Source organism: Silene latifolia, unplaced genomic scaffold, assembly GCF_048544455.1.
Source record: "Silene latifolia isolate original U9 population unplaced genomic scaffold, ASM4854445v1 scaffold_79, whole genome shotgun sequence".
Lineage (NCBI taxonomy): Eukaryota > Viridiplantae > Streptophyta > Magnoliopsida > Caryophyllales > Caryophyllaceae > Silene > Silene latifolia.
The window spans coordinates 638,097-651,581 of NW_027413701.1; the positions used below are offsets into that span (position 1 = coordinate 638,097).

General features: G+C 33.2%; 1 protein-coding gene across 1 annotated transcript; it reads left to right on the forward strand.

The window, feature by feature from the left end:
- The first annotated feature begins 1,795 nt into the window (after positions 1-1,795).
- On the forward strand, positions 1,796-3,243 carry LOC141640407 (cytochrome P450 71A25-like). Its single transcript, XM_074449210.1, has 2 exons — positions 1,796-2,515; positions 2,623-3,243. The coding sequence occupies exons 1-2, from the start codon at positions 1,796-1,798 to the stop codon at positions 3,241-3,243; spliced, it is 1,341 nt and encodes a 446-aa protein (XP_074305311.1).
- The last annotated feature ends 10,242 nt before the right edge of the window (positions 3,244-13,485 follow it).

Below are 13,485 nucleotides of genomic sequence, written 5' to 3' on the forward strand. Positions count from 1 at the left end.
TTACCAACAACATTAAAACCAGCATGAGCAGCAAGCTCTAAAGAATCATCATCCAAAGGTGAATCAAAACCCACAACATCTGCAGAATTTGCTGCTTTTCTTGACTGGATGTTCTTGGCAAAAGTTACCTTGCCTTTGCCCTTCTTATCACCGGGAAACCCTTTTACTGAAAAACAGTGACCAGGATTATGACCAGTCTTATTGCAGTGTGGGCATTTGACCAATCCAAAACAAGTTTCTCTTGTATGACCATCCCTATTACAATGATCACAATGCTTAATCACAACTGCACCAGAATTCCTTGAGTACTGAGAACTACATTTTTTTTGTTCAGGTTGCTTAAAACTTGCATAAGCATTAGACTCAGTCAAACTAACAACTAAATCAGTTATCTGTTTCTGCCTCTCTATCTTTTGCAGAAGTCCTAAAACCTTATTGATAGTAGAAAGTGGATCCATAGAAAGAATTTGAGTTTTAATATTATCATATCAAGATTCAGATTCATCAGAAATTGGATTAATTTTGCATTACTCTCCCTTTCAACCATCCTTTTCATCAAGGTGCATGAACAGAGATCAATCTTACCACAACTACAAACAGGTAGAGGATCCAAACAGTCTAAAGTCTCCCATAGATGTTTTAATTTGCCATAATTTTCAATCAATGAAAGATTATCTTGAACTACATCCCCCAACTTCTTGGTCAATTGATAAACCTTTAATGCATTAGCCTGTCCAAATCTTTCCTACAATTCACCCCAAAGTTCTTTAGAAGACCTTACATACTTCAAGTTTTCCTTCAAATATTTTTCCAAAGTTTTTAAAATCATCGCAAAATCATATAATCACATCTCAACCATTGATTAAACCTTTTATCAGAAGTAGGTGGCTTAGGACAAGTTCCATCAAAAAACCCAACTTTGTTTTTAACTGCTAATGACATAAGCACCTCCCTTTTCCACCCCATGAAATCATGTCTATCAAAGGGTAAGGTAGACAAAGACGCAGTTGGTTGGTCTGCAGTTGACAGAAATAATGTGTCATCATAGTAATCATAATTTGCAGTATTAGAATTACTAGTAGAATCAGGCATGATTGAAATCAATTACCCAGAAACTTAAGAATTGGATGATAAAAAGATCACACAAAGTACAAAAAAGATCAACAATTGAATAGAATGCGGAAGCGAGTTGATTATACCTATTTCTTGATTGTGACCAGGCAAGAAATAGTTCAGAAGTAACCCAGAATCTTTATACTGAACGATGAGACCATGTTCAAACCCAGAATACTCCAAGAATATTATGAATGAATGTATGTTAGTATGAATATTGTGAGAGAGTTTGATGAGAGAGAAGTAAGAGGAGGAAGAGAGAAGAAGAGTATATTGATAATGAAATTGTATGTAAAACAGAATACAAGGATGAGCTTATATATTGCTCATAAACCGACATAACAAACTTTTAACTAACTTTATAAACCAGGTTTAACTAACTCGAGTTTAACTAAATACAGTTAACTAACTTCTGTTAATTAACAAATTATATTCCTAATAGAGACGAAAACTTGAAACATCAAACATGGTAACAACTATTGCAGAGGTCTTAGAAAAAGTTCCTTCTCATTCTGTATCCCTTCTTGCTTTCCTAAGCTTTCTTATCTTCCTTTACAAATGGCTATACACCAGTTACCGAGTTCCATCTCACTGAAAACTACCCATTATAGGCAACCTTCACCAGCTTGGTTCCCTTCCTTATCGGTCCTTACGATCCTTGTCGCAAAAATATGGAGACCTAATGCTGCTTCACCTTGGTAACAGACCTACACTTGTTGTATCCTCTGCTAATTTAGCAGAGGAAATAATGAAAACCCACGACACCAATTTCGCAAATAGGCCTAAATTTAAGGTCGGTTCCATTGTCGTCTATGATGGAAGAGACATCGCTTTATCAAATTATGGAGAGTACTGGAGGAAACTGAAGAGCATTTGTGTTGCACATATTCTAAGCAATAAAAAGGTACAATCCTTTAGAAATGTTCGAGAAGAAGAAGTTTCTTTAATAGTGGAATGCATTAGGGAAAACGAGCCATCTGCGCCAGTCAATTTGTCCGACATTATCATAAGCTTTACAAATGACGTGATATCTAGGGCCGCGTTTGGAAGAAAGTATGTCGGAGAGGGAGGCGGTGTGAGCATAAAGTCGTTGTTGGATGAGTTAACCGAAGCATTTGGAACAGCTAACATTGGAGATTTTATCCCTTGGTTAAGTTGGATCGATCATTTGTCGGGTGTAATACGAAAATCAAATAAAGTTGCCAAAGGATTTGATATGTTCCTTGAAAAATTAGTCCAAGAGCATATCGATCAACAAAAGTTTCAAAGTCATAGTGATTACGACGCTGACAAAGGAGATAAAGTGAAGGACTTGGTGGACGTTCTTATTGAAATTCAGAGGAATGATTCTTCCATTGAAAGAGATAATATCAAAGCTCTTCCTTTAGATGCTCTTCTATTAGTAAGTGAAGCTCTTCTTATTGAAATACTCTCTCCGTCTCAATCTTTTGTTTACCTTTTGATTAAAATACCACTATTGCATACATGACGCGTGTATGCCATCTGCAGAACGTGCTTGCTACCGGAGTAGAAACGACTTCGACAGCATTAGAATGGGCAATGTCAGAGCTACTTATAGATCCCCACGCTATGAAAAAACTCCAAGATGAAGTAAGAGTGTTTTCATATGCCGAAACCATAATCAACGAAGATGATCTAAAGAACATGAAATACCTAAAAGCCGTGATCAAGGAGACATTAAAGCTGCACCCTCCACTTCCCTTACTACTCTTTCATCAATCGTCTCATGATGTCAAAGTCGGTGACTATGACATTGCTGCACGGACACAGGTTTTCATCAATGTGTGGGCCATTCAAAAACACTTGGCTTTGTGGGACCAACCAGAGGAGTTTCGACCAGAGAGGTTTATGAACACTTCATTAGACTTGAATGAGAAAGACTTTAAATTTGTTCCGTTTGGAGCAGGTAAACGAGGTTGCCCGGGAATATCATTGGCCGCTATCAAGGCCGAGTTAGTATTGGCGAATCTCGTTGGTAAGTTCAATTGGGAGTTGCCAAATGGGATAAAAGGAAGTTCTTTCATGGCCGAATCTTCTGGCACAACTGCTCATAGGCGCGATCCTCTTATACTCATCCCAACTCGTTATTCTCTTGATCTAGACAAATAGATAATGTCAAGTTCTATCTTGTACTTCATCCATTCCAATTATATAAGCATTTAATCAAAGGTAAAACAAACAATTGGAAAGAAGGAAGTATAGCAGCTGGTTGGTTTCTCTTACGTTAAACGATTGATTTATATCTATGTATTGTTGTATTTCTTTAAAAGTGTTTGTTGCGAGATACCTTTGTTCATTCCCAATTTTGTGTATAAACCAAGATTGTTCATTGTGGAGTTGGTTAAAGGGAATTTGATAGATCATGTTTAATATCACTAGTACAAAATATCATAAGAAACCAGTTGTAAATGGTTTAAGAAACCGGGTTATAATCGGTCTATATCTCACAGTTGTCTTGGCCTAAGAGACCGGTGTAGCCATCGAGCCAATTTCTTTGTTAAATCTTAGGAGTTCTGTTATAAAAAAAAACCGGTCTCTTTGCTTTGTATCTAGGAGACTAGTTAAGTTACTACCAATAACTAGTCTCTTTTCTTTGAATATGTAAAACACCACCTCTCGGTTAAAACCGACCTCTTTTATTAACATTAAAGACCGGTTTTCAACGAAACATGTCTCTTTAGCTTTTATATAATTAAGAAAACCGCCTAGCTTCCTATACACTAATTTTACTATCGTCATTATCATGCTACATACACAAATGTGCCCAATGATACATTGTTTCGCCTCCCACCCCAATAGATTATGTTCCCTTGTTTCGGTGCCTAGGCCGTGTTTTGTTTGTTTTTGGGTCTTTGATAGAGATATCTACAAGAATCATGTTGTGTAATGTGTGGAACTATTGGCACTAAGCTTCTAGTCTTCTACATAACCTTGTTCGTGACACCCTCTTGGATATCTGTTTCCGATCTAAGATTTCTGCGGGTAAGGACGTGGATATTGGTTTGATCAATGGGCATGACAAGCCCCTGCGTCCTGCGAATTTGTTGATTTATTCTTGGTAAAGGGGCGCGATGTGTGTGTGTGGATCTGACTGGGTTTTCCCCTGTGACTCAGCCTGGGATGTCTGGTTTGGTGCCCGGACACGTGGTGGTTGATGTTGCTCAGCGCAAGTGTGCCAAGCATCGAGGCTTGTGTATGGCGATAGGCTATGGTTTCTTACCCTTCTCCTTCTCTTCGTTCTACTCCTTGAAGATTTATGCCGATCGGGGTAGCTTTAGCTTTTACTTTTGCTGTTTTGCCTTATACAATCGGCGTTTGTAGCTTTGTAACACTTAGATTTGTATTGAATAAAATAAACGGTTTTCGCCATCTATGTCAAGCACTGCTTCATGCTTTGTTTGACCAAGGTATAAAGTGGATGTCGAACGGTGTCCAACCACTCCACAATTTCTTGGTTGCGACTCCGAGCATCTTGCAACGTCTCGAGACCTTCACCGAGACGAAACCGTCCGATCTAAAGCGATCCGGTCAAAAGCATTTTTACGTCACTAAACGTAGCTTTTCAGATCGTGGCATGTCCACAGATGGGCGTGCACATGACCCATTTCCACAGATATGTATGATGCATGGCATGTATATCTTTAAAGCTACGTGCCTTTCTTCCTTAGTTTTCTTAGCCTAGTCCATTTCTTATTGGCTAAGGAAAATTTGCCTATAAATAGACATGGACGTGAGTTTTTTAAGAATAACAAGAACAAGTTCCAATCCTGTCTTACTCTAATACATACACTAGTAAGAAAAGTGAGAAGTGTTTTATAGAATTTCGTACATACAACTATTTCTCTCTTTAAAAATAAATAAGGTATAATTTGGGACTCTACTCCGTTAAATTTTATGTTTACTCTATCATAATAAAATAATATAGTATATCATTATTGACGATATATCTTTATAATACAGTTATAATGCTCACGTGTGATATAAACTGTTCTCATATATTTATTTTTATAGTTGTTATAATATACAATTGGCCATTTGTAGCATTCGGAATACGGTTGTTGGAAAGAGATAACATTATTATGTCCTATGTACATAGAAGGAGGGGCATGGGGAACTATGACCCCATATGAAAGATAATTATGTTATCCGGCAATGGCCGAGATGGGTCTCAGACCCGGATTTTTTTATACTATCTACAAGGAGGTGGGCTTAGCCCGGAGGAGTCTCGTATCCGTAATAAGTCTCTTTTTAGTAATGGTAGGTCGGTGCGAGAAGATGAAGACTTATTACGAGAATACCTGCTCTCAAAATAATATGTGGTTATTTTTATACTCATATTCAAGTATTTTTATGTTCATATTCAAGTATTCCAATCATAATAGTCGAGTATTTAATTAACTTTCGAAATTGACATAATGAAGTATTAGATTCAACAAATTAACAAATACAAAAATCAAAATGAAAATCAAACTTACATATAGAAAAATTTGACAGAAAAAACATATTCCACAATTGCAATCTCGCCAAATAGTCCGTTAACGACACAATAATGTAAAAGAAAGAGTATGAATAACTTATATTAAGTAAAACGAAATCAGATTAAAAAAGCAAAAACGAAGGAATCATGTTGATGGACGACAAATTAGAATGACGATGATGAAGATGAAGTTTAGCAATTTATTAGCGATCTGTTGATTTTTTTGGTTTTTCCTTTAGAAGATCGATGTCGTCGTCCTTTGTTTTTTTTTTTTTTTTTTTTGTTCTGACTATTTATGGGGAGAAGGAGGAGAGGGAGATTGATTTTTCTAATAATGAGGGAGATTGAGAGAAAAGTGAGTATTTATAGGTCAAGCAAGATTTAATCTCAGTCATCCATCTTAGATCAGATTAGTGGTTCAGATTCAAAGGGATAACTCACCCAAAAACCAAAGTCATATGATCTTATATATATATATATATATATATATATATATATATATATATATAGGAATGGGATCATGTGAGGATACACTATCTTTTTGAGGATTGAGGATTTCGTTACAATATCACAGGTTGTTCGAAACAAAATCACACGAAAAAAATAGCTGCGCAAAAAAAAAAAAAAATTTTTTTTTTTTTTATAAAAAATTTTTTTTTTTTGGACAAGTCTGCTTTTTTTCGTGATATTCAATACAATATCACATGTTGTTCGAAACAATATCACACGAAAAAAATAGCTGCGCAAAAAAAAAAAATTTTTTTTATTTTATAAAATTTTTTTTTTTTGGACAAGTCTGATTTTTTCGTGATATTCAATACAATATCACAGGTTGTTCGAAACAATATCACACGAAAAAAATAGCTGCGTAAAAAAAAATTTTTTTTTTTTTTTTATAAATTTTTTTTTTTTTGGACAAGTCTGATTTTTTTCGTGATATTGTATTGAAGAACCCGTGATATTGTATTACAATCCTCAATCCTCAAATATTTAGGAGTTCTCACCGGATCCCGACTCTATATATATATATATATATATATATATATATATATATATATAGAGAGAGAGAGAGAGAGAGAGAGAGAGAGAGAGAGAGAGAAACTGCATCCGGTGAGTCTAGGTATCTTAGGTGAGTCCGTCCCGCGATTCTCCACCGTTAGATCTAAAACAAATAAAGGGCTGAGATTAATCCTTTGATTGACATATAAAATCCTCATATTTCCAATGCTCTGCCGTCATAACTGAATATCACTTTCTCTCTCTTACCTCTCACTATAATCACATTCTTCCTTAAACCCTAAAATTTAACCCCAATTCTGGCGATTTCCAAATAAATCACCTGCGTTTTGCAATTCATCCATTATTTTTTGCAATTTAATATTCAATCATTCAAAACAATTTAACTAGACTTTGATTCTGCATACTTCGATCGCTCATCTTCAATCGATCTCAAGGTTAGCTCTATTTGCTTTCGCAATTCCTATTCAATCACTACTATAAATCCAGGCAACCACAACGCCCGTTTAATAACGCTTATTCACGAAAATCACAATAGACGTTGTGGAATGTAGGCGCGAATTTTACTAAAATTAATTACAACGGGTATGGTTATAAAAACCGTTGTTATTAGTTTTAACAACGGGTTACACATGAACAACCGTTGTTAATAATATGGCGCAAATTTGACGCAAAGTTACTGAAAAGTAATCACAACGGTTGCTTTTGGAACCCGTTGTTAAAACTTATTTGACAACGGTTGTTGATTTACAACCGTTGTTAAAACTTATTTGACAACGGTTGTTCTTTAATAATCGTTGTTAATACCTTCCATACTATAAACCACACAAACACAAGTCTGCTACAGCCACAAAACACAAACCTTAATACACAAACACAAACCCAGCAGACAAACACAAACACAAACACAAACACAAAACACAAAACACACTTTATCATCGTCTCTTTCTCTCTTTCTCATCGTCTCTTTATCTTCTCGCCGTCACTGTTGATTTCATCGTCTCTTACGTTCGGTAATTATCAGGTAAATCTCGCCGTTATTATTTTCTTTTTCTAATTATTTCATTTGCATGTATGTGTTTTTATCGACCATTATGTTATTTCTTTAAGTATATATTGTTCGCACAATAAAGAAGAAGCAAGATGAAGAAGCAAGATAAACATAATTAATATATATATAATATATTTATAAATACATAAATTAAAAAAAAATTACATTAATAAAAATGCAATTCTTATATTTTCATAGAGGATCTTATTCTCCTCTATCATATCCGTCCTCTCCTCCTTGGCTATTTGGAGGTTCCGTTCAGCAGTTGCTAAATCGTCATATAGCTGCAACTGCTGCTGCTCCGTCAAGCCATATTCTTTGGCGTCCTTCAGTACGGATCGAGCATCCGCAAGGTAGCTCCTGAAACTTTCCTCAATATGGAGCAACCGGCGGATGAAACTGTTGTTGTTCTCGATCATAGTAAGAGTCTTAAGGATGATATCATTCATTTTGTTAGAGTTTGTAGTTTGTTTTGAAAGATTAAGTAGGGTTAATTTATTTGGAGTTTATTTGTTTTACTTGATTAGGGTTTGGAGGATGTATATATTGAGATAATGGAAATGTTAGTTGAGATAATGCAATGTATATATACTTAGCAATGTGTGGGTTGAGTTGTTTTTTAATTAATATATATGTTAGGAAGTTGTGCCATAATCATCATCATTTCTCTCAATAATGCTGCTTCAAATCTTATTACTAACCCTTCTCATTCCATATTATCCGTTCATATGCACAGTGATGCCAGTAATAATGCATGCATCGGAATTATAACGGGCCGTAATTATGCATGCATCTAGTAATATTTAATGTAATTTTTTTTCATTTTTTAAGAACAAACAACAACGGTTATTTATTAAAAAACCGTTGTCTTTATTTATAACAACGGTTTTGTATATTACAACCGTTGTTATAACTTTCCCCCCAAAATTGAGTCACACTTTCCACAACGGGTTTTTATACTTAAAACCGTTGTTAAAACCTTTTACAACGGGTTCCTTAAGAAAACCAACCGTTGTTAAAACCTTTAACAACGGCCGCTTTAACAACGTCCGCTTTTTTATATAACAACGGTTTTTAACCGTTGTTATAGCCTGTATCTGTAGTAGTGAATTACAACAAGTCGATTTTATTATTGAATTTTGTTTTTTAAATTGATGTTCAGCTTTGAATAGCGATATAATCAGTTCAATAATTTAAACAACTTAATCAATCTCCAATCTTAGATATTTCAATTAAAATCGCATGTTTGATGACATACCTTCAATCAATTTTCAGGTTATTTTTAGACATTCTAGTTGCTTTCAAAATTCTTATTTAATTATATCAATTCGATTTTGTTATTGATTTTCGAATTTTTATAATTGATGTTCAACTAATAATTTCGACGATGCATTCAGATTTTATGTTCATTACTTGTATGGATAGTAAGAACAACTTGCGTATACATAATTTCATTACACCTTTGCATTTGAGGTTTTTCCTACTATGTAATTTTTTACGATGATTTTTTTCCTCCTATTTTAATTTTCAGTAATCACTAAGAATCGTGCAACATAGTGTGAAATTATGTTATTTAAACTTGAGGTGAAGTTTTTTGGCTTAATCTCACAAATTTTAGGTATTTTGTTGTTCGTATGCAATTTTCGGATTAAATTGATATAGGTTTACAAATTAATTGCAATCATTATTCATTTCTTATGAGAGCTTTTCTGTTTTGTAATTTGCAGAGATCAGATGAACCTTAGGTCGATCAATTTAGAAGGACTTAGATAATTCTCTAACGAAATTGTGTACTTCGTTTACCTTTGTTACGGTAATAGTGTAATGGTGTTACAGTAACAGCTTAATTTGTTACAGTAACAGTTTAATGTGTTACAGTAATGGGAAAATTGTTGGCCTTGTGTTACAATAATGGAGCATTGGTTGGCGTTAGATTACATTGATTTTTTGTACAATTGTGACTCTCGTGATGGCGTAATATTACATTATTTTCGCTCTCCAAGCATTAATAAACTATAAATAGCTGACGTTATACACTATTATAATATTTTGGCCATTATTTCTTCAAATAAGTCTAGATATTTTCCGAGATTAATAGGAGGACGATACCTTTATCGTTATGCATTTCATTTAAAATGTTGAGTAGTTCGTTTAAAGGCTATTAGCTCAAATGGTAGAGTGATGTGCAGACCTTGTACAAAGGTATGGGTTCAAATCTCATATAGCCTAGTTATTTTACATTCATATTGTAAACCATTTAAGCGGACCATAATTTATTTGAGAACGTTGTGCATTCCTCCTAATTTTTTTTTTAGTTGTTGATCATGAGTTGTAACGGTGGTTTGTACATCATTTATTCATTAAAGTAACAATGATACAGTAACAATATCTCATTAAAGTAACAATGATACAGTAACAATATTACCGTAACAATGTTCATTGTTTCATCAAAGTAACACGGGAACAATATAAAAAGTACTGATTGTAATTCATTTCAACAACAAACGACAAGTGAAACGAGAAGAGTTTGGTGCTTCGATATGCTAAAATGTTTTGCAATGCCACATCACAATAGTCTGCAATAAATATACATCATAATCACACATCAAAATCTCACGACAATGTTAAAAGTCGCAACTAGCATTTCAACTTCAATAACGTTGCCTTCTTCATGTCTATCTTCATGACTGATTAGCCAGAGTCTTACTCCGTTTTGTATATATCTTCTCCTTGCACGCCTTTTTTGTATTGGTTGATTTCTCAAACCTTCTTCTTCAAATATTCTGACATTCAAAACAAAATATTCAACCATTAATAACTAATACTTGTGCGAATTGAAAGCCTCTGGTCCATCATTATTGATAACTTTATAGTAAAAATATTACAATAACAATATTACAGTAACAATATTACGGTAACATCATTTGTGTGTTTTTGACAATTGTTATACCATCAAATTTAATGAGAAAAACCAATAACATCAGATATACAATGTTGTAACCGTATTTCAAGTTCAGTTTCTGTCATATAGTAGTAATGTTATAGTAACACTATTACAGTAACAAGAGTTGAGTATTTTGTGAAATCGTTACAGTTCTGTCATTCAGTAGTAATGTTACAGTAACGCTATTACAGTAATCAATACATCGCAAACACAAAAATGTACATTAATTACTCAGTTTCAATAATTTTGGGCAAAATCAAAGCAAACCTAACAACAAGCAATGAAAGTTGTAAGATATTAGGTACGATTTAGTTATTTATTTTGCGGTGAATATTTTTGGCTCAATATCTCTAGAATTAGGTATCATGCCATTAGAATTTCCAAATATAATTCAATTTTTTATGTTGGTTTTTTTTATTAATTGATGTTTTTCTCTAACTTGCACTAACCTGCATAAATTAGGTAATTATTAGGTCATTTGAAAGAAGTGAATGATTCTTATTGGCTACTGTTATCACGCAATCAACAGTTACGGTGTATCTAATTTGTCTTATGATTGTAGGTGGAACTTGTATTATACGAGCTAATTATAGTTATTTTTTCATAATTTCGGATGATTTTGAGTTTCACCATTTTAAAAGGCTGATAGTAGGTAAGTTATTCATAGATTTGGATGAGCCGCCTAATAATTTGAGATTTTATGTTTTTTACATTGGTGTCATTTGATGTTGATGCTTATTGTCATATTTGGCCTCCGTAACAATAAAACCACGTTGTTTTTCAATTGTTGTTACAGTATCTTTTTGTGTTGTAAATGCTTATAGTAACAGTATCACAGTAACAAGAGTCTTTCATTACAGTAACAGTATAGTCCTATATTAGTCATCGTCAATGTTTTTCTGTTTTCTCTTCGTGTTGTTATTCTATATGCATAATATTCATAAGTTTGCATTTTCTCCAGACTCCAATTGCGTGAATAATGCCGATTGTAAGTCGATTCTACAACCAACTGATGTTCAACCATATCATCCACTTGTTTTGTCTCACAAACTGCAGGGAAGCGGGGGATTTTTCTTTGCTACAAGTTTCCAAGCTAATCAGTGTACCAAGGATTGACTACAAAGCCTGTATATATCATATTTACATTAAAGGAGCATTTGTAGTATTTGATGTCCACGAGGGTTATAATCATTGGTCGTCCTCTGCTAAGAATCAAGCTTGTAAACCTTTCAAGTGGAATTTGCCTTTTTCATAAGTAGGTTATTGTGTTTTATTTTAAGTTTTACGTCGACGATGCGACGAGGTTTAAAAATGGAGTATGCTACTGGTTATCAAATGTTGGTGCTGCTACATTAATGTAGTTTACGAATTTTTTACTTTTTTTTTTTTGCAATACAATCACAACGGTTGTCATTTATATAGTCTTTTTCAGAAGTAAGCTTGATTATAGTTATAGTAAAATTTCTATAGTTATAACATTGATTTATTAAAATAGCATGTGAATGTTTAGAGAAATATTATCTAGTTTATTATACATTAACATTGTGAGTGCACTTATATAATCAATCCTCTTTCTGCCACTTTACAGTGATAACGTTACCGTGATATCATTTATTCACCAAAGTAGCATAGTATTACTGTAACATCTTCGGATCAAAATTACAGAAACGACGTTACCGTAACAATATTGATTCATTAAAGTAACTGGAAGCAATGTTACAGTAATAATTATCTAGTTTGTTTGCTATAAAAAACTGAGTATAAAGTAGTTCTAAAATATAAGGTAAAAATTCATTTTTCTCATATTTAAAGAAACAATGTTACTGTAATATCATTTACTCATTAAAGTAACAATGATACAGTAATTCTATTACTGTAACAATATTTATTAATCAAAATAACACGAAAACAATGTTAAAAGTTGCAACTTCAATCATTTCCGCAACAAAAGGTCCCGATAAGCTAAAATGTTTTGCAAAATCACCATACAATAATATGAAAAGCTTACAAGTATACATAATAACGACACATAATAATGTTAAAAGTCTTTAATAGCATTTTAACTTCAATAACGCTGCCTTTTTCACGCCTATCTTCATAATTTGAATTGTTAATGTCTTACTCTTTTTTATATATACCTTCTTCTTCAAATTTTCTGACATTCAAAACAAAACATTGGACCATCAATAATAAAAACATATGCGAAAGCCGGTGGTCAATCATTAGTAATCAACATCATTTGCGAGTATATAACAATATTATACCATCAAGTTTATTTGGGTTCAATCACATAACATCAAATATATATGTTGTAAAAATATTTCAAGTTCAGTCCAAATAACTGACCATTCCCCAATAACAACTACATTATGTGATGCAGTAATATTGTTACAGTAACAATATTACAGTAACAATATTACAGTAACATGTGTCGAAAATTTTACAAAAGCTAATTTAATCTCGACAGTTTACGCTCAATTTCATGAAAATAAATCCAGTTATGAATTTCATAATGTCGTAACCCTAGCTTTTTGACAAATACTATGAATACATAGAATCGACAGCGAAGAATATAAAAATGATATTATAAAACTATTTAACAATCCACAAAATCACACATTAATACATAATTCAACCGTAAATTAAAAACCACAAATTAAAACTACTGCACAATTTCATCAGGTCATAACCCTAAACTTTTGCACAAACACTATGAACAATACAATCAAAGTTAATAGTATGAACAATCGACAACAACAATATGAACACATACAAATTAGGACTAAAAATCAATTAATCAGTTTAAGCACAACATTAACCCTAATTTTTTTGTTGAAAACGAAAATCAAAATTGAACAGAAA

Excerpts from the sequence above, each read along its gene's own strand:
- LOC141640407 (XM_074449210.1), top strand. The coding sequence starts at position 1,796 with ATGCTGCTTCACCTTGGTAACAGACCTACACTTGTTGTATCCTCTGCT. Across the intron at positions 2,516-2,622 it reads CTTTAGATGCTCTTCTATTA|AACGTGCTTGCTACCGGAGT; the intron begins GTAAGTGAAGCT and ends TGCCATCTGCAG.